This window comes from Macrobrachium nipponense, chromosome 29 (genome assembly GCF_015104395.2).
Source record: "Macrobrachium nipponense isolate FS-2020 chromosome 29, ASM1510439v2, whole genome shotgun sequence".
In the NCBI taxonomy this organism is placed as follows: domain Eukaryota; kingdom Metazoa; phylum Arthropoda; class Malacostraca; order Decapoda; family Palaemonidae; genus Macrobrachium; species Macrobrachium nipponense.
The window spans coordinates 35,533,724-35,556,670 of NC_061092.1; the positions used below are offsets into that span (position 1 = coordinate 35,533,724).

Genomic DNA, 22,947 nt, shown 5'->3' on the forward strand with positions numbered 1-22,947 from the left:
TTACTTATGACTTTTTGCTATTTATTTTTTATTTGACAGTTTCTTATGGTGGTAGGAAGGACTTATGATTTTCAGAGATGTCTTGTTTATTTAAATGCTTGGTACTCTAAGTGTCCTTCCTGCGGCTCTTAAAGGTTGTTTAACCATTTCACTGACGACTCCTTTTTATTCTTCTAAACCTATGTGGTCGAGTAATGACAGAGAAGGACAGAGTCAGAACAAGACTTTACTGGTAACAGAACCTCAAGAGAAATCAAGCCTTTGGTAACAGAGGGGAGCATATCCTTAGTTTCCCATTTACGTATATTGAAAAAGTATGCATCTTATGCATTGCTAAAAGATACTTGTCCAGATCCCAGGCATTTCTCATCATTATGGACTACAAGGAAATTATTCGGCATTCACCATCATTGCAGTCTTCTTGCTTGGATTTATACGGTGAGTACCAAGCTTTTGTAGGGTAGTTATGTTTATGGTAACTGTATTCAGTCTCTAAAGCCTTTGTGTTGCCTCTATATAAATAATCCTTCCTCCCTACCATAATTTAATGTTAATTAAGTTTTTGATAAGCTTAGCTGAAATTATTTTTCTTGTACTTATTTCAGTGATTTGCCATTACACTCATTCTTGTGGGGCACTTTGTATATTGATTATTATTAACAGATTGGTAAGGACTCTTTAATCTGTTTAAATCAAACGTGTTTATTTCATTGGTTATAAATTTGACATAGTTCTATATATTATTTCATTACATTAATAATTTGAGGCTAAAACACTTCTTTCAGGATATGTATACAGGCGGTCCCCGGCTTACGACGGTTCCGGCTTACGACGTTCCGAGGTTACGACGCTTTTTCTTAAATATTCAATGGAAATTCCGTCCTGGGTTACGACGCTTGTTCCGAGGTTACGACGCTGACGCTTCCGACGCTCCGAGTTAACGACGCTTTTAAAAACGCATGCTATGATAAAAATCCTTTATAGTTTAGCACAGTACATAATAAAAATATGTTTTTATACATTCAAACTTACCCGTCAGATATATACATAGCTATCACTCCGTCGTCCGACAGAAATTCGAAATTCGCGGCACACGCGGCAGGTAGGTCAGGTGATCTACCCCCCGCCGCTGGGTGGCGGGAATAGGGAACCATACCCGTTTTCTAATTCATAATTTTTCTGTCGCTGGAATGTAAACAACGTTTGGCGGTTTCCTCCTGATGGATTTTCGTGTTTCATCGCCATCGATCGTCTGGGCTAACTTTTTTTTACAGGGAAGTAATGGATCTTTGGTTCGGCATACGCTTTTGTTAACTTTTTGATAATATTAACTTCGAAAAAATTCGAAGATAGTGATGTGTAACTACCGAAGTTTTCGGTAGACACTCATGCACTTTCACGAAAGTGAATTACTTATACTTTCATGAAAGGGAATATTTATTCGTTAATACAAATAAGTGTTAGTTTGATTGAGAAATGTATATCTTTCTTCCTAGTTGGGGAAGTCAGAAAAGTAACTATCCTTTAGAAGCTTTATTATTCTCTTGTGTTAACGAGCAATTATAGTAGTAAACAGTACTAGTAGTGTTGCATCCTCATCACCTTCTTACTCCGCAGAATCTACAATATCATATTTGCAAATTGTAGACTTTGGATATAGTTCGAATACGAACTCTTAGAACGTAAGAAGTGAATATAGTGTTCCCCCCCCCATTACAATGGAGGGTGCGTCTGATCGGCTCTGTCTCGCTCTCAGGTCTAGACCTCTTCCAAGCTCACAAGCCCAGAGGAGAAGGAATGTCGAAAACCGTAAGGAGGTTTCAGAGAATCCCCACCGGTCAGGCGTCCCCTCGGCAGGTTCTGTAGAGCGTCCCAGACTGCCAGGGATAGCCATTGGAAAGGCATCCTAAAACAGTGTTTCTCCCTTTTTATGCCTACTGTTCCATGATGGATAGGAGAACTTCGAATGAATGAATTTGACGAAGATCCTCGTATAATGCCTTCTGGTAGAATTATTCAAAATGAGAATGACTTTAATCGATCCACCTTTCGAATCAGGCGACGATTTAGCGCCTTCTAATATTAGAGATCATTCGATAACATTTGTGATAAGGTCATTGTTCGAATTTTTTTTTCGCAACTAGACGAGAACGCTATCCCATGGGGGTATGAATTTGTTATTTCAACATAAGATTCCCCATCGGTGCATTTTTAGATATAGATCTATTCTGATTAGAATGATTTAGATTATTTGTCAATCGAATGAATTATATGGATCTCGTTGAGTGATAAAGCATATATGTATGACTTTTAAGCTTCTAGCTCCTACCATGCTTAGGACAAATCGCCTTAGGCTACGGTATGGCATGGCATATTCACATACCTAATTTATGCTATAATGGTCAACTGAAATCCTTACAAAATTTCCTAAATTAATACGGTTTACCTTAATGTAACAGTATTATAGAGTATTCTGTTACGCTAGAGTATGAGTTATATGATGCTTTCGTGTCTTCGAGAAGTGATCGGAGAAGCATATCTTTATTGGTGAGTTGAGAGTAGGATAGAAACATTTTTCTTCGTGTTAGAAGAGGTTTCCATGAATTACCAGTACCCTTCTAGGACTTTCCTAGGAAGAAATTGTTTAAAAGGATTGTTTAGACGACACCTATTTAGTTTCTAGACTTGTCGAAATCTCGTTCGCTCAATTATGCTTATATAAAACTTCCTGAAGCTCGATAAAAATTTTAATAGATTCCTTTATTAAATGGAGTAACTGGCAACTCTGGAAAGGGAAGGCCAGTCGGCTTTCGAAGACTGCGTTCGCTTTGAATTGAGAGAGAGACCAGCGGCAGTACCATGTTGTTCTCAGTCGTGATCGGTCGGTTACAGCTCTCTCTCCTGCGGAATGGGATAACTAACCGTATTTCTTCCCTACAATCGTGGTCTTAGCCTCGGATTGAGGGAATACTGAAGCTATCATAATTAAAATATTGTCTGCCTTTTGTTAGGAAGCTTTCAATAAGAAAGATATTACAACCTTTCAATGCTGTTTACCGTAGATAACATGATTAAAAGGGATTCTTATGCAGCAGAACATTATATTATTCAATGCACTAATACTTACGAAAGCATGTCTTATTAGAGTACATACTTAGTGAGAAGAGAGATGTAATACAGTTTCACTTCAAGACTACGCTATGGTTAAGTCTTTCGAGAAACGACACAACCGTATTTAAAATATTTCTTATTCAAGAAAAAAGAGGGGGGGGGGATACGGAAGAATTAAGCGAGGACGCTACGAGGCGCGTGACGCCAACCAGAAAGCAGGCGCCTCCAGGAGCGAGGCGCCAGGCAAGCGCCAGGACGCTACGAGGCGCGAGACGTCAACAAGAAGCAGGACGCCTCTCAGGAGAGAGTCGCCAGGCAAGCGGTCAGGACGCTCCAAAAGCGGTTGACGCCAGCCAGAAGCATGACGCCTCCCAGGAGCGAGGTGCTATTGGCAAAAACGCCAGGACGCTACGAGGCCGCTAGACGTCAACAAAAAGCAGGACACCTTCTCAGGAGTAGTGCGTCAGGCAAGCGTCCCAGGGGACGCTCCAAATCGGTTAGGACGCCAGCCAGAAGCCCAAATTTGGGGGGGGGGTGTGGGGAAACCCCTCCCCAGGATCCAGGACGCTTCGAGGCGCGAGGGGACGTCAACAAGAAGCAGGGACGGCCTCTCAGGCGAGGAGAGTCGTCAGGCAAGCGCGAGGACGCTCCTAAGCGGTTGACGCCAGCCAGAAGCATGACGCCTCCCAGGAGCAGGGCGCTAGGCAAGCGCCAGGACGCTTGCGACCCCGGCGCGAGACGTCAACTAGAAGCAGGACGCCTCCCAGGAGCGAGGCGCCAACCAAGCGCAAGACATCAGGATCTCCAAATTCTCAGTATTTGGAGATAGACTTTCCAAGAGTTTCCTCTTTGAGAACTGACACAAGATCAGTTTTTTTTTCCTGATAGGGACACAAGTTATCGCACAGGCGGCCGTGGCCCTTGTCAGGATAAACTGAAATTGCGGAAGTCTCTAACAAGAACAGACTTCTCATGTCAGGTGATATAGTGGTCGCATGAGCGACTTCTTTCCTGGAAAAAGGAGTTGTTTTGGGAGAAACTTTCTTTGCCAGATCAACCCTCTACTGACAATTATTCTAGAATCGCACAGGCGAACGTAGTTCGTGTCAGGATAAGTGGGTTCTTCTGCTTTATAGTCTTTACATGGTGAAGAGAACCAAATATCGTTAGAAGTCTCTCTGTTTTCCTCAACTTATGAGACAAGTGATAGAAAATATATCGGACTCATAAGTTAATCTGGGTGCAGGTTTTAGAAAGACCTTGGCAACCCCTTTTTTATTGCACGTTTTTGGCTAGTCCCTTGAAAAATGCAGCTCCTCTTTCTCCTCTTTCATTGTTATTAACAGGATGTTATATTATCCTACTCCTATGTAAACATATAACAAGGGAGACCTTGTAATGTTTTTTGGTACTGGAAAAGACTTGTAGGAGCTCTCAGTATTGGGTGAGACTCTTTCAAGTATCTGAACCGTACATTACGGCCTGATGTCCTAGGATAGGAATCTTGAATGATTCTCCTCGATCCTGGATCATTTATTAGGAGAATAGGATAATAATAATTTGTTGTTTTTGCTGAAAAGAACTATGATAGAATTTTCCGTTCTCTCGTTGCCCAGGCACAAGGAAGGGAAGAAAGAATATGAGAGAGAGGTAGCAATTTACGCCATCTTTATTTTATAGAAAGGGGAATAAAATTTAGTCTTTTTTCCCCTACAATATAAAACCTCTTTACAGAATGTAAGACAAAGAGCGTCAAGAAAGAGAGGATAATTACGTTATGCCTCATTTTAGACTTAGAGAGGTTGGATTCACAGAGGTCACGTTCTTCTCACAGCAAGTTTTTGAAGTCTTTTCCAAGACAGTCTGAATACTTGCTTTCAGCATCTATTTTTAAATGGACCTTAACAACCTCTCCACTCTAGTCCTGTCTGCGTGCAGACTGACCAGAAGTGGACAGGACTGAGAGGATGTTTCAAGGTAATGACAGTAGTCATGAATAAGATATATGATTACTGCAGATCGTGCGAGAGGGAATGAGGAAACTGTCCTCTTCCGATACCTCTGTGAACCACATAGCTTTGGTTTTTTCTTCCCTTTCAGAGGCAAGAATCACCTTGTATATTTCTGCTATCAAAGAACGCAGTAAAAGGCTATATACTCTGTCTCTATAAACGGGAATTGGAGATAGCAGAGCATTAAGATCTTCGGGATCTTATACAATACCTCTATACGACAAGACTAGGAGATCTTATAATTACAATGGGATCCTATTTGGGCCTCAGATTCCGTGTTCTGACAAGAGGGAACTGCTCCTCATCAATGTTTCTCTTGGTACTAAAGGACCAAAATGACAAGTGAAATTTTGGGCTTGGAATCTGGAATCAAATTCTAGAAAGACTAGGCAATGGGTTCCTGCCAGCATGGTATGTTTGGCAAAAAAAAGAACTAAAACCTTTTATTCCTGGATCAACGCTTTCAGATAAAGGATTTGTTGTCCAGGCAATGTATTTACATTCTCATCTACAAAGGAGATAAGGTTTAAACGTTTGCTGACAGAGTCTTTGGAATACGATGAGGGCTTAAAAAACCACTTCCCAGAAGGTTCGTAGAGATATTTAAAGAGCTAGAAATCAGGAATCCTCCAATTTCAGCTCAGAATCTCCTTAGACTTCCAGGCTCTTTCCCTGCCTTCGTACAAGGATAGGGAAGATTTTGCAACAAGAGAACTCTTCAACATGTAGGAAGAGTGCTCGTTAGCAACGGAAGTATCAAGTATGATCCTCCTCGGAGGAAGACTGGTCTCTCGGACTATTAGATTTCCTATCGTCTACTGGATGTAGCTGACTAAAAATTACTCCCTGGTTACGGAGGCCATAAGCTCAAAATGAAACGCCAGCCAGGCGCGAGGCAACAGCCAGGCGCGAGGCAACAGCCAGGCGCGAGACGCCAGCCAGGCGCGAGACGCCAGGCAGGCGCGAGACGCCAGGCAGGCGCGAGGAGCCAGGCAGGCGCGAAGCGCCAGCCAGGCGCAAGCCAGGCTCTGGGCTTCATTCAGAAGAGTTCTATTTCAAAGAAAGCCCTGGTCTTCTTTGGAACAGTGGAATCTCTAAAGCACTTCTTGAGTAACTCGACGTTTACTTCAAACAGCTAAGAATTAAAAGCGCTTGAAGTGGCGGGCTTTTAAACAATTCTTGTTCTTTCCATAACAATATGTCTTGAGAGACATATTAGCTGTAATAACGGGAGATGCAACTCTGTGTTGACTCCTCTTTGCACGAAGGAGATCAAGTGGGCCTATGAGAGATCCTTCTCTCTTTATTATAAGTGTCCACGGATGCGTTGCTGGGATAGGGAGACGACACTGATCCTTAACTAGTGAAATATTTTTTTTAACAACATAAGTGTATTATTTTCTGGGTTTATTTGAAATGGGTTTGGGGATAGCTCTTTTCAAATTAAGCACAAACCCTCGTGTTAGGATCAGGTGATCGGGATCGGTGTTGTGCTCCTTAAAGTATGCCAATAGGCATTGGTGTATTGTCATGTAAGTGGATAAGACCCCATTGACAAATGACCACTAGATTCTGTCAAGTAAGTGGATAAGACCCCATTCGACAGATCTACAAGAACTCTTAGCCATAGGTCACATCCCGCTGAGGCTCTTGAGACGAAGCAGACTACTAGCAATAGCTAGGAAGTCGACCCTTCGTCTAAAAACACATAGGAACCAAGGTTTTATTTATTTATTACCTACAACGTATGTTGTACCTGTATATTCAGTAATAGCTGTCTTTTAAAACCCTCCACCAATGGTGTGAATCAGCTATGTATATATTCTGACGGGTAAGTTGAATGTATAAAAATGATATTGTTATGATACAATAAAGTTTTATACATACTTACCTGGCAGATATATACAATTAAATGGCCCTCCCAGCCTCCCCTCAGGAGACAGCTGGAAGAAAAATTATGAATTAGAAAACGGGTATGGTTCCTATTCCCGCCACCCCAGCGGCGGGGGGGTAGTATCACCTGACCTACCTGCCGCGTTGTGCCGCGAATTTCGAATTTCTGTCGGACGACGGAGTGATAGCTATGTATATATCTGCCAGGTAAGTATGTATGAAACTTTATTGTATCATAACAATGTCATTTTTGGTTACATTACAACAAAAATTTTGAGGTTATGATGATTTTCAACACTTTTTTTTTTTTTTTTTTTTCGTATTTTTTGAATTTTTTAACTGACGCGCATATGCGGAACTAGTTTGCGGCGACGAAATGAATACACTAGCTTGGGATGCGCAGTTTAAAACAGTCCAAAAGTGCAAATAAATAATGAAAAATCATTGCTGTTTCCAGTACATAATTAAAAAAAACTAAGTTTCTGGTTAGATTACAACACAAATGCCAAGGTTACGACGTTTTGTTATGCTTTTTAACGATACCTCATATGCAGAACTAGTTTTTTTGAGCGGAGGTGCATAAATTAATTAACGCTATTAAACTGTATGGTAAATTGACCGAACAACGACCTCGGACGGTCGAGGACGCTAAGCGTAACAATACGAAAGGACGCCACTTCAATCGCGTGCCTGCCTGCATTCCACTAGGTTGTGTGCTGAGACGTTGCTGAAATTCCTTGCCATTTTCGCTAATTTACAATGGCTCCTAAACGCCAAAAGTACTTCCTCCGATGATAGTTCATCCAAGAAGAGGAAGGTCATCACGATGGAGGTCAAATATGACGTGATAAAGCGTTCGGAGAAGGGAGAAAATAACACCGAAATAGGACCGTTCTTTAGGCTTGAGCAGGACCACGGTGGTAACCATTGTGAAGGATAAGGAACGTATGGTGAAGCACGTTAAGGATGCTGCACCGATGAAGTCAACGGTGATAAACGAAGAAGCAACGTAGCCAGAGCATTGTTGAAATGGAGAAATTGCTCATGATCTGGCTGGAGGACCAGAACCAGCGACGTGTTCCGGTGAGCTTAAGTGTGATCCAGGAGAAGGCTAGAGCGCTGCATGAGGCAGTAGTGAAAAAGTTTGGCGAAGGCAGTGCTGGTGGTGAATTTTCCGCGAGTAGAGGTTGGTTTAACCGTTTTAAGGCTCGTGCAAATTTGCATAATGTGAAGCTGCAAGGTGAAGCTGCTAGTGCTGATAGCGAAGCAGCAGAAAGTTTTCCAGGTGGTTTGGCTGAGATAATTAAGGATGGTGGTTACAACGCTGACCAAGTCTTTAATGTGGATGAGACTTGGATTATTTTGGAAAAGAATGCCAAATCGAACGTACCTTTCCAAGGAGGAGAAGTCAGCACCTGGCCATAAAGCTGGAAAGGAGCGACTGACTTTGCTGTTTGGGGCCAATGCAAGTGGTGATTTGAAACTGAAGCCCTTGCTGGTGTATTTGGCCGAGAATCCCAGGGCTTTCAAGGGCATTTTCAAGAGTCAACTCCCTGTGATTTGGAAATCTAACAAGAAGGCGTGGGTACCTTAATGGTCTTCGAAGATTGGTTCAATGACCATTTCGTGCCAGCAGTGGAGCGGTATTTGACTTCGAAGGGTCTGCCTTTAAGGCCCTCTTAGTCCTGGACAATGCCCCTGGTCACCCTTCAAATTTGAGCGACATGCATCCTAATGTGAAGGTGGTGTACCTCCCACCCAATACCACATCGCTGATACAGCCAATGGACCAGGGAGTAATAGCAAAATTTCAAGGCTTACTACCTTAGAAGGACCATACGTGTTGCTTTGAGGGCCATAGAAGCTAACAAGGAGTTGACACTGAAGCAATCTGGAAGGGCTACAATTCATTGCAGATGCAGTGAAGAACATTGCAAGTGCTTGGGACGAGGTGAAGACGACCACTTTAAATGGGGCCTGGAGGAAACTGTGTCCACAGTTTGTGCACAGTTTGAAGGCTTTGACCAGGCAGAAGACGTCGAGACTGTGACGAGGAAGATCGTAGGGCTAAGCAAGAGGCTGCAACTAGATCTTGAACCTGATGATGTAACAGAGCTGCTGGCTTCCCATGGAGAGGAATTGTCTGCAGAGGACTTACTAGAACTTGAACAACAAATGATTGAGGAAGAGGAGGCGGCACCAGAGCCAAAACCCAGGTCATTAACTGTGAAAAGGCTTGTCAGAGGGTTTTACTCATCTGGAGAGAGCCTTGGCTTCTTTTGAGGCAGAAGACCCCTAACGTTTCTAGGTTTGACAAAATCAAGAGAGGAATCATGGATTGGTGACTTTCTACAAGGAGACCTGAAGGAGAAGCAGACGAAGAGAAGTGTGCAGTCCAGGCTTGACTTTCTTTCACAAGTCTCCAGTACCACACCTCCCACTCCTAGTCCTGGTAAGGAATTCTGAACTGTTTTACTAATTTATGTGTTTACATAGTGTACATATTAAAATGTGTTAATTTTTTAATGTAAAAAACAATACTAAATGTAAGAGTAAATTGTAACTTCATTAATTTTCATTCATTTGTAATTTTATTGCAGAAGTGGTGACAGTTCCAGATCCCCCATGTACTACCTGTGACAGTTCCAGATCTCCCTGTACTACCTGTGACAGTTCCAGATCTCCCTGTACTACCTGTGACAGTTCCAGATCCCCCTGTACCTGGACCCCTCTGTATCAGCCCGCCACCTGCACGTGTACAATCAGGTAAGCAATTTCATTTTTCTCATCATTTTCATGTTGGAAATTGTTTACACCCTACATACATACGTACACTAACTACATAGTGGTACAATGTGTTTGATGTTGCATAATCTTCTTATTATTTTTTTTTCCATTTCAGACCCCTTTGATAGTGACAGTGACCCAGATGACCCCTGACCTTTCCATGTTTTGATGCCTCGCCCTATACATCAGGTAAGGAATCCTTAACAAATTTGTATAAAATGTTTTATAAATTGCTAATAGAAATTTTTATTAAAAGTGTACTATGCTACAATTACATCCACCTTATAATATGTACCCTATCATTCTTCCAGATGTAGATGTTCCCTCATCAGTTGATACAAGTATCACCTCCCCAGAGCCCAATCAGTTGATACGAGTAGTATCACCACCTCTCCATTCCTTCAGGTAAAAGAATTCTTCATTTTTTATATTGAACATACGTATTACACACTACATATGTCCAAACAGTAATAACATGTGCAGTAGTTACAGTAGTAGTAACTATCATTTTATATATTTTTTATCATTCCAGACTCCCAAGCACCTGCCCATCCCACTCCATAGCCCAGCCACACCTCTCATGTACCATATGACCCATCCCAGTAAGCAAGCCAACCACTAGAATTTGGTAAGGACAGTTTTTTTTATTAATGTTTTAATATTACATATGTAATAACCATGTTATGTATGTAACATACATACTATAATCATATGTACTATTACATTATCATTCCAGACTGGCAATGCACCTGTGACTTACATAAACCAGACCTCTACATAGCCTACATGTCTTCATTTTGCTGGAGGTAAGGAATTCTCAGTGTGTTTAATGTTTGCATACGTACAATAAATTTTGTACACCTAAGTGGTTACATACTGTCCTTTAATATTAATTCTTCATTCCATACTGCCGCCATCATCCTAGCCTGTTATCTGTGATAAAGCACACTGAAGTTAGGTTTGGAATGCATCCTTATCATGAATGCTCTACACCTCCACCTCCATCTCCCACACCTAGGTAACAGCTTTGAGACTCACTAAAAGTTGGTAAGTTATGTAAGGAATTTCTAAATTAAGTTTTATACTACATGTTATATGTGATATTAAACCACTGTATGGTGCATATTACTGTATGTAACTTACTATGCATAGAGTACTTACTAACATACTAATTATTTTTTGTACATTCCAGAATCCCCTGAATGATGTAGGCTATGGGGCCACATAAGACTTTGTCCATCCAGGGTTACGATGAATGTCAAATATAAACTAAAGGTAAGGAATTAATTAACATACATTAACTCTTTTAGTAGTACACTCTTGATATTTCACAGTAATTAACATATTGCATTCACAAACTTTCTGTATGTATATTTTGTACACTAATTTTGTTACTTTTTCCTTCCAGAACCAACATTTTTCACACAACTCCAGGTTGTTACTACAAGTGTCATCAAGGGATAACTACTACAAGTAGAAGCACCATTTTTGGATGGAAAAAACCCTTCAGGAAAGTATACGTATCACATGTAACATGTAGTGTAACAAAGTATGAACAGTAAGGTTTTTACATACAGTAGTACATATTACATACGTACATAACTTTTTTTTACAGGAATTTCCAACCAAGTTTGATTATGTACATATGTAGTACATGTTATAAACCACTGTACGTATGGTTACTGTATGTAACTTACTAAACATACATAACATGACTAACTTTGATACTTTTTTGGTACATTCCAGAAAACCAGGACCCCTCCATGATGCAGGCTATGGCCACATAAAACTTTGTCCAGGGTTACTACATAACATAGCACGACAACTGTAAACTATGTACTACTGTACTAAAGGTAAGGAATTATACATAGTACATATAGTAAACATACATTAAGTGACCAAGATCTCTCACATGGGATAAGTGATCAAGGTCCCTCATGGAATTACATACATACTGTACACTCCCTGCTGAACAGGGGGTGTAGACCAATCATTTACAATATTAAACCACTGTATGGTGCATATTACTGTATGTAACTTACTATGCATAGAGTACTTACTGACAAAATTATCTTGTACATTCCGAACCCCCCCTGAATGATTGTAGGCTATGGGGCCACATAAGACTTTGTCCATCCTTGGTTAACGATGAATGTCAAATATAAACTAAAGGTAAGGAATTAATTAACATACATTAACTAAGTTTTATACAGTTGTTATATGTGATATTAAACCACTGTATGGTGCATATTACTGTATGTAACTTACTAGGCATAGAGTACGTTACTGACATACTAATTTTTTATTTTTGTACATTCCAGAACCCCTGAATGATGTAGGCTATGGGGCCACATAAGACTTTGTCCATCCAGGGTTACGATGAATGTCAAATATAAAAACTAAAGGTAAGGAATTAATTAACATACATTAACTAAGTTTTATACATGTTATATATGTGATATTAAACCACTGTATGGTGCATATTACTGTATGTAACTTACTATGCATAGAGTACTTACTGACATACTAATTATTTTTGTACATTCCAGAACCCCCTGATGATGTAGGCTAAGGGGCCACATAAGACTTTGTCCATCCAGGGTTACATAGCAGGACAACTTTAAACTAAAAGTAAGGAATTAATTCACATACATTAACTTTTTTACTCTTGATATAACTCAAAGTAAGGAATTATAAACTAAAAGTAAGGAATTAATTAACATACATTAACTCTTTTACTCTTGATATCTATAATTTACATATTGTATTCAGGACTTTGTGTAGTATTTTGTACTAATTGTGTTATACTTTTACCTTCCAGAGCTACCAGACTGGGATTTTAGTGTACTCCAGGATCTAACAAAGTCTGCAATGCATGTGTATACGTATAGTGACAGTGTTTAGTGTATACCCTAAGGATTAAGTGTAGTGTACATTGTGCTTTTTAGTGTCACAAGAGTTTAATAAAGAATTATACCTTCAAGAACCATCCTTTGCCATTGGAATAACCACACTACACATCATGCAATCTACTTGCATGTCACACAGGTAAGGTCTCTAACTTTTTCTTAGTTTAAGGCATATTTCCAAGTGTCGTTCCGGCTTACGACGATTTTCGGCTTACGACGCGCCTCAAGAACGGAACCCCCGTCGTAACCCGGGGACTGCCTGTATTATCCAGACTCTAATCGGGTTTCTGTAGTCTGGTGGTTTTTTCCTTCCATTACTAATTGGTTATTTTAGCCCTCGTTTTACTTACAGCAGGTAGCTTACATTAATGTTTGTTTCATAGTTTTTTCAATAGTATACTTAAATTTTTCTATATTGCTATCAAATGGTGGTACGTATATTCTTCTATGAAATAAACTCCATATCTGATGTTCAGTAAAACATTTATATTCTGAGTGTTATAATTTTATAACTAATGTTTTCTTTCATAACAGTCTTTATTACATGCAGACGAGGAAGAAAAGCTGATACTATTGAGCCATGAAGATACCCTCAGATTTGGAAATCTTCAAAATACATTTACTTTAAAGATGTTGTCTTGATTACTTGCAAGTTAATATTGCATAGTGTTCTGTTACATTAATTATTTATAATTACACAATAGCACAGTTTCTTTGATAAATAATTTTTGTTTGTGTAAACTGTATGATTTTGTATTCCTGGTATTAGGCCATGTGCTTCATATTATGAATTTTCAGCTTAGACGTTGCACTGAACCTTAAGAGTAATGCCTTCAGTAAACTGCATGATGTGCACTAACAGCACTAACCCCTACAGGCATTGTATGTACTATAAATCCATATACTACTGAAATATTTCGTGAGGTTCCTCAGATTGCTTTTGACAAAGAGATTTACAAATACTATTTCCTTTATGTACACCATACATTTAAAAAACGTTTAATGGATACTGCTAATGTAAACTAATAGGTAAATATTGCAACAAAGAAGCTTACCATGCGACTTGCAAATTTGTAAGCATGAAATTATAGGTGAACAAAATTCAACCTCACAATGTTTCAGATTAGAAGCAAAACTTTTTAGTGACTTGGAGCAACAAGAGAGAGAAACGGGACCAGCCAGATGGGGGTATGTAATTTATCATTCATTATTATTTCATTTAATTAAATTGGCAATGAACTGCAAAAATCAATCAATTATAATGACCTTAATACTAACAGACACTAGGTAAAAGATCATTAAAAACCATGGATGGAAAAAGCAAAATCTAAAAAAATAATTCTCCCATGAGCTCACTTATCCATTACACCACAACCTGGTGAAAAGAAGATTGCTAATGATGTGAGCTGGGGATGTGTCATGTCATCCGACAGTAGAGTACTGCAAGCAATATGTCTTGATAATTGCACTGTAAGAAATATTCCTTCAGCCCTCAGTATCACTTTCTTTCATTTTTTCGATCATTACTTTGCTTTCTTCCCTTAAAGCTGACTATTCTTTAGCTTTTCCTTATTTCAATATTCAACATAAGGATAAATCCTCCGGGTCAGCACAATGAATCAAGACATGAGCCAGCAGTCTGGCTACTTTCCTATCAATCAACTAATAATAATTCCCAAAATTAAGAAGTAAACAAAAAGCAAAACTAACACATACAGTACAATCTCAGCAGCATCAATGTGACTTCCCCATTGCCTTTTTAACATCTACCAGTAAACTCAAGACATTCAAAGTACAAAAGAATGAATTTATGCAGAAACAGAGATTGATCATCAAAACTAGTGTCACATGAAAAATGTTTGATAACTCTCCTCCAGTTCTTTAGTATTGAAAAGTCATTTATGAAAAAGATAGTACCTCAATATTATTTCTTTTGATTTTTTTTAGTGAATGTCATCAGGGGGGGCTTTGTTACTAGTACTATTAGAATGCCATAACTGAAATATCTGATAAGTGGAAGTATTACTGTATTTATTTTTGAAAGAAGAGTTTTTCTCCTTCAGTGAGATGATCAGAATCAATAAATAAAATGTTATGAGAAAATATTTCAAAAATCAAATCATGCCAGAGTATTGTAAAAAGACTTTTCATTACTAAAAAGATACACTGCTGTTCTTAATATAACAGACATAGCAATACAATACCACTTATATTAAAATAAAATTCTGTTCTGAACAACTGGAGAAAATATTAATTACATCAAGAATAGTATAATGTCATATTTCTGAGAACCCATTCTGATGGAATAACAACTAAAATCCCACATTCGGAAGCAACAAATGCTAATCGGTATCATGTCTGAAATTCCAATACCATATCAAGAATTCAGAAACACCAAAACACAAACAATATATTTCAAATACCTGTAACCCTAGGTGCAAAATTAAATGTTTTCAGCTCTTCCACACAAGCATCCTCATATTCCAAAGCAGTTTGCTGTGAGGATTCTTCAAGGTCAGCATCGTCTAAATCACTTGACTTCAGCAGTTCGGTCCTTATCACATCTTGCTCAAGACGGAGTTCATGGTTACTTTTGAGGGAGTGATCTATTTCTAATTTGGTAATTAACTGCAATTTTAAATAAAAAGGCTTTAAGAAGAATGATTTTCTCCTTTTCTGGAAATATCATGATCACAAACTTTCAATTCTGGAATTTATGAAAGCACTACAGACCTATCCAAGACAAAATACATATCCAGTAGTAGGAAATACAGCATTAAAAATTACCTAAACATTTGTTTCATATCATAAAAATATATTTCACACAGCTTCAAGTTTTCAAAGAAAAAAACTATTATCCAAAAATGACACCAATTTATTCTGCTAAGGGTTATACTACTGCAGTATGCCTTGCTCTGAAAATTGCAGGAGTACTTAACATTATTAGCGGCAAAGGTTCCCACCTACTACAGGTAGAGGCAGAGTTTACGTCAATTTGAACAAGTCTTGATATACATTTAAAGTCAAGGTTGTTTCAGACATAGCTAGTTACATCCAAGATGCTGCAATAAAACAATAAAGTTATCTATCAATTGCTCCTCACATCACTATTGGTAGGTGTAAAAAGTATCAACTTGCATCCCAAGATAAACACCTGTGGCTGAAGGAAATCTAACTCATCTCTGTCAACAAGAATATTTAAATCTAAGAGTCAGTCTCCTTATTCCAAAACCTGATAACATTATTCATACACTGTGATAAAATCATTTTTAAAGCTAACAATAAATACCTAATTTGAGACAAAATTAATTTACCCATGGATAAACCCTTGTCCAAGTTCAGTTCGAGAAGCTTAACAGCTAAACTATAGCAAAATCCACTGCACTTTCCAGCTAAACCCCGCCCAAGGCACGACCATTCCTTGAGGTTGATTGGCTGGCAATGGCTTAAAAAAATTGGTTAATAAGTAGTTCTTTAATTCTCTTTCATTTTGTAACGGTCACTTTACCAAACTAAATTATGTTCTGCTGATTATCAAAAGGAAACATATTATCCCTGTGAAATAAAAACATAATACACATCTCCCTACAAAAAATTATATATAGTATATACGTATATATATATATATATATAATATAGATATATATATATATATATATATTATATATATATATATATAATATATATATCTATATATATAATAAATAGTCAATAATGAGTAGTTTAGGAGTGTTCCATAATGCTGCATGTGTATCTTAAATGAGTTTCACCTGAATAGAGGTGACACAAGGAATGTCTGCACTCAAATCAATGCACTTGAATTACAGGACAATGAAATTGTTAAGATACCAATAAAGTTTTACACATACTTACCTGGCAGATATATACTTAGCTTATGTCTCTGACGTCCGACAGAATTCAAAACTCGCGGCACACGCTACAGGTAGGTCAGGTGATCACCCCCTACCGCCGCTGGGTGGCGGTAATAGGAATCATTCCCGTTTTCTGACAGAATTTTTCTTCCCCTATCTCCTGAGGGGAGGATGGGTGGGCCATTTAAAAACGTATATATCTGCCAGGTAAGTATGTGTAAAACTTTATTGTATCTTAACAATTTCTTTTTACAACACACACCCGGCAGATATATACTTAGCTGATTGGCACCCTTGGAGGAGGGTAAGGGATAGTACTCAATATGAATAGCAATTCAAAAAACAGGGAAAACAACTTTTGTTGTAGGTACTATAAATAAAACTTAAAATACCTTGATTCCTACCTTATTGGGCAGAAGACCTTCATGAGTACTGTCTATGACTCTGCTTGCCTCAAGAGTTCCAGTGAGGATGAGACCTGTCACTGAGAACCCTTCTGGATCATGTCAATGGGGGCGAGCCCGCTTACTCGACAGAGCCTTATTTGGATCATACCAATGGGGCCTATCCCACTTACATGGTAGAGCCTTCACCTTTGTCGTATCAACGGGGACTAAACCCTCTTACAAGACAGAGCCTAGGTCCAAAAACATTACAAGGTAGCATGAAAACAAACCAATCTCGACCACCTGACCACACTACTTTGTTATACACTACGAATTGAAAATGGTACTTTTTCCTGACCACTTTCAATCGACCATAAAAACAACACCACAAGATTAAAATTCCTAATCTATCTAAACTAAGCTAGATTGGTTTCAGCCCCCTGTACCCAGCACCGAATCCGCAGACACGTAAGGTCCGAGAGAGAAGCACTTATCATAAGTCACACGTACATCTCTCAAATAGTTAGACGCAAACACAGAATTGCATCTCCAATATGTGGATCCAATTAAAGTCGTTTAACGACATATTCTTGTGGAAAGCTAATGAGGTTGCTACTGGCTCTGACCTCATGCGCTTTCACTCTCAGCTGCCTGAGGTATTCCTCTTCACAGCAATATGCGCTTCTTTAATAGTTTCTCTGATAAAGAATGCCTGTGCATTCTTTGACATCGTTCTTCTCGGAATCTCTTACGAGCACCAAAGGCTCTCTGAGTTTCCTCCCATTTGTTTTTTTCCTCTCTAGATAGAACTTGAGGATCCTTACCGGACACAAGGTTCTCTCTATTTCTCTCCCGTACCAGGGGAAGTCAATCCTTTAACTTCAAACGTCCTTGGCCGCAAAGGCTTAGAAGGATTCTCATTTTTCTTTTTTTGCTAAAAATAGGGGTTTAAATGAACACACTGCAGAATCCTTCCTGAAGCCCACTGTGCCTTCTAAAGCCTGGAGTTCATAATCCTTTTAGCTGATGCTAATGCAAAGAGAAAAATCGATTTTCTAGTCAAGTCTCTGAATGATGAGTTATTGGGAGGTTCAAATTTCTCTGACATGAGAAACCTCAGTACCACATCCAGGTTCCAGCTGGGTGGTCTGGCTGTCTTGGACTTCGAAGTCTCAAATGATTTAATCAAATCGTGTAAATCTTTGTCATCCGTGATGTTTAGCCCTGTATGTCTAAACACCAAGGAAAGCATACTTTTATAACCTTTTATAGTCGAGACTGCAAGGTTACACTTTAGTCTCAAATATAAGAGGAAATCTGCTATTTCCGTCACAGAGGTACTGGAAGAGGATACATTCTGATCCTGGCCCACCTTCGGAACACTTCCCACTTCGACTGGTATACGCGTATAGTTGACGGTCTCCTGGCCCTTGCAATTGCCTTTGCAGCAGCGCGTGAAAACCCTTCGCTCTGACGAGTCCTTCGACAGTCTGAAGGCAGTCAGACCGAGCGCGGGGAGGTTTTTGTGGTATCTGTCGAAGTGGGGCTGCTGAGAAGATCGTTCCGTAAAGGAAGGTACCTTGGAAAATCTATCATCCATTCCAGTACCTCTGTGAACCACTCTTGAGCTGGCCAAAATGGGGCGATTAGGTCAATTTTACTCCTTTCGTCAGAAAACTTCCTTATTACGTTTCCTATGATCCTGAAGGAGGAAAATCGTAGCCGTCTATTCCTTCCCAATTTAGGAGGAGGCCGTCTATCGCTACTGCTCTTGGATCTGAAATCGGAGAGCAGTAGTTCATCCAGCCATGGCATTCCAATGAGTTGCAAACAGGTCTATGTTTGACCTTCCCCATAGGTTCCAAATTTGATTGCAGACCTCTGAGTGTAGAGTCCACTCCGTGGAAATGACTTGATCTCTCCTGCTCAACAAGTCTGCTCTGACGTTTTTCTCGCCTTGTATAAACCTCGTCAAGAGTGTGAGGTGTTCCGCTCCTTTGACCATAGAAGAAGCTCTTTCGCCTCTTGTACAGTGAGAGGGAGTGAGTCCCTCCCCTGTTTTCTTATGTAGGCTAGAGCTGTCGTGTTGTCGGAATTTACCTGCAACACTGAGTTTGCGACTTGGCTTCCCACTGCCTAGAGCCAGATGCACTGCCACCTAACTCTTTCTCCGTTGATGTGCCAGGACACCTGTTCCCCACTCCAGGTGCCTGACACTTCTCTCGGGCCCAACGTCGCCCCCCATCCCGTCTCCGATGCGTCTGTAAACAACACTAGGGAGGGGTTCGGTAACTGCAGCGATAGTCCCTCGTTCAGTCTGCCTGGTTCTAACCACCAGCTGAGGTTTTTCTTTATCTCTCTGGACAGAGGAAAAGATTCCCACAGCTCCTGATTCTTCTGGTCCCAATTAATCTCCTTCAAGAAGAATTGAAGAGGTCTTATGTGAAGCCTCCCTAGAGAAACGAACTGTTCCAATGAGGAGAGGGTCCCCAGAAGACTCATCCATTCCCTCGCGGAACATTGTTCTTTCTCTAGGAAGGTCTTCACTTTTAGAATGCACCGTTCCTGTCTTTTCTATGGACGGAAACACTTGAAAACCCGAGAATCCATCAGAATCCCCAGTAGACAATGCTTTGCTGGGGATCCATCTGGGATTTCCGAGGTTCACTAACAGTCCCAGAGACTGAGTCAAGTCCAACGTTGATCTTAGGTCCTCCAGACACTGATCCCATGGATTGGCGAGCGAATCAACCAATCGTCGAGATACAGCGATATCCTTATTCCTTTTAAAATTCAGCCAATGTGCTACATTTTTCATCAATCCCGTGAAAACTTGGGGACTGTGGAAAGACCGAAACAAAGGGCGCGAAACTGAAAATACTTGGCCCGGGCTGTATCATAAATCTTAGATACCTTCTGGACGAGGGATGGATGGGTACATGAAAGTAGGCATCTTGAAGATCCAATGACACCATCCAATCCCCTTTTCTTAGCGCTGAAAGAACTGACGACGTCGTCTCCATCGTGAACGTTGTTTTGATCACAAAGTGATTCAGAGCGCTTACGTCCAGCACTGGTCTCCACTCCCCAGAGGCTTTTGGTACCAGAAAGAGGCGATTGTAAAATCCTGGTGAATGAATGTCTATACCTTTTCTATAGCCTTCTTTTCTAGCATCTGTTGCACAGATGTAATAGTGCTTGGTTTTTTAAAGGATCTCTGATCTTGCCGCTAACTCCCTTGGAGTGGATGTTTAAGGGCGGTTTTTCCCTGAAGGGGATCAGGTATCCTCTCTCGAGGATCGAGAGGGACCAGTTGTCCGCCCCTCTCTGAGCCCAGACTTTCGCGAACCTCAAAGTCTGGCTCCTACTGGGAGTCTGGAGGACTCCTGTCTCACTGCGGCTTCGAGAATGCCTTCGAGAAGATCGTCCTCTCTTGAACGGCCCTTCTATTTTTTTTCTTAGTTGAGGGTCTTGAGGTTGTTCTTTCCTCGAAAGCTGTGGAAAGACACTTATTCGCTGTTCCCTCTCTCTAATTAGCCATCGGCACAGCCGGTTTTAAGCCTCTGGCGGACTGAGCAAGAAGAACCTGCGTAGCTTTCTCCCGACAGTGATCTGGAAATCTGTCCTCACTGTCTCCTGAGGAAAAAGGTATTCCGAGAGTGGAGAAAAAAGCAAAGAGGATCTCTGTAATGGCGAAACAGACTTGGAGAGAAACGAGCTATAACTGATCTCTTTTTGAGCACTCCTGCTCCAAAGAGAGATGCTACTTCTGTGGATCCATCCATGACTGCCTTGTCCAAGCTAAGAAAGGGACACCTAATAAACCATCCATGAGTCACGAACTCCGGATCTTGCGCTCTTTTTGCTAGAGCTCCTAAGGCCCAATCCATGAAGTTGAAGACTTCAAGTGTGCGAGATAGACCCTTGAGTAAATGGTCCATCTCGCACATCCCCAAGACGCTTTAGCCGACAGTAGAGAGCGTCTTCTAGAAGATTCTACTAGAGCAGAAAAATCCGCGTTTGCGGAAGCCGGAAGGCCTAACCCCATTGGGTTCCTTCGTGTTGTACCCAGACACCCGGCTTACCTGTCAATCTAGACGGAGGACACAAAAACACCGTCTTACCTGCCTCCTTCTTAAACCAGGAGCCAGTTTCTCCAGATTCTTGATAGCCTTCCTCATAGATAGAGTTGGCCGCATCTTGACAAAAGAGGGGGATTTTGCCAATTCTTAGTACTTGATAGCAGAGATCCCGGAGAAGGAGGATCAGCTGAACACAGCGAGTCCCCAAACTCCTGAAGAAGGTAATGCAGAAAGTCTCTTATAATCAGAGACTCCTACTTCTTTCGTCTCTTCCTCCTCGAGACTTCCTCCAAGTTACATTCGGAGAGGGAGACTTCTTCGGTGAAGAAGTCCTGGCAGGTATGCGACTCTTATCCTTCAAGAGCTCGTCCGAAGGAGCGCCAGTTCAATACCCGAGATATGTTTCCTCGGTAAAGAACAAAACTACTCCGCTTCACTTCTCTCCCTAGGTTCTTGATACCTACTAGGGGAGGATCTAGAGCCTGAGTTATTAGGCTCTTGGCGCCTATCCGGAGAAACACTCGTTCTATTCTCGAGCGCCTACTATGAGTAGGGCGCGAATCCAAAGTCAGGATATGTTCAGGCTCTTGGCGCCTGTGAGGAGAGGCGCTTGCGCCTACTCTTCTGTGACTCTTAGGAGTAGGGAGCGCGCCTGACAAAAGGCTCCTTTCAGGCTCCTGAATCTTAGCGAGGAGAGGCGTCAGAGCCTACTCCTGATCTACCAGGATTAGGGCGCAAATCCCTGGAAAGGCTCTTTTTAGGCTCTTGCTGCCTTTGAGGCGAAGCGCTTGTTGCGCCTACTCTTGATCGTCTTACAGGAGTAGGGCGCAGATCCTCGATTAGGCTCCTTTCAGGCTCTCGACGCCTGCTAGGAGAACGGTAAGCGTCCGCTCTAGATACTCTTCCAGGAGTAGGGCGCGAACCCCTGTTTAGGTTCTTCGTAGAATCTTGGAAACTGCTAGGAGAGGCGCTTGACTCCTTGAAGAAAGAAAAAGCCTATCATAAGGTCTCGAGTAACTTAACACGAGACTCGATCATCCAGGCATCCTATCAAACGTTGGCGCCTTCTAGAAAAATCATCCTTAGAAGGAGAGCCTTTCCTTTCTCGCTTCTATCTCTCTTAGCAGAGCGCTCTCATTCTTTCTACCACTTGCAGAGGAGATCCTACTCCTCGGAGATCGTTCGACAGAATACGAAACCGATCGTCTTCTCGCAAGGAGACTTTTTCCCTACTCCTACAAGGAGAGGATCTAGCGCCTACTTCTTGCCGCTTTGCGCTATGACTCCTAGCTTCCGAGCTTCTACGAGGAGAATACCATCTTCCCTGTCTCGACGAAGTTTCAAAGGAGTCGTCTACTCTAGGAGGCGAATAGGTCTTACTGGAGAAGATCGCCTATTATACTCCTCCTTCCTAACCGACCTCTTGACTGGAAGAGAGGCGTCCTTCCTGCGAGAAGGCTCCTTGCGCCTACTAGTCGAAAGCGAGCCTACTAAAAGAGAGAGCAGTTCTCTGGAGGTCAACAGGAATCTCTTAGTAAGATGACCGAATCCCTTCTGGAGATGGATTCCGGATCCTTCATAGCCTTCTTAGGCGCAGGAGAATACTCCGGAAAAGGCTCCGGGCTGGAGTCAAGAGCGCCTTCTCCTGGAGGTTTCCAGGCTCTCTTGTTGAGGGCGCGATTTGGAAGAAGAGCTCCATCCTCGTTTAGGAGAGGACGAATCAGAGTCGGAAAAACACTTCCTTAAGAGGCTTTTCCTATAGCTCTCTATAGCAGCCTGGGACGAGTCTACAGGACCTGCTGAAGGGACGCCTGAACCGTTGGGGATACTCTACATCGCCCTTGCGGCTTTCGACATTCCTCCTCCCCTGGGCATGGGAGTCTGAAAGAGGTCTA

The 22,947-nt window shown here is 41.1% G+C and overlaps 1 protein-coding gene across 2 annotated transcripts in view; it reads right to left on the reverse strand.

The window, feature by feature from the left end:
* The window catches only part of LOC135206237 (large ribosomal subunit protein mL46-like), a 72,318-nt gene that overhangs the window by 15,396 nt on the left and 33,975 nt on the right, over positions 1 to 22,947 (reverse strand). For both annotated transcript variants that reach the window (XM_064237612.1, XM_064237611.1), the window contains exon 3: positions 15,136 to 15,340. In XM_064237612.1, coding sequence (XP_064093682.1) covers positions 15,136 to 15,340 — 205 coding nt within the window. The remainder of the gene's footprint in view (positions 1 to 15,135; positions 15,341 to 22,947) is intronic.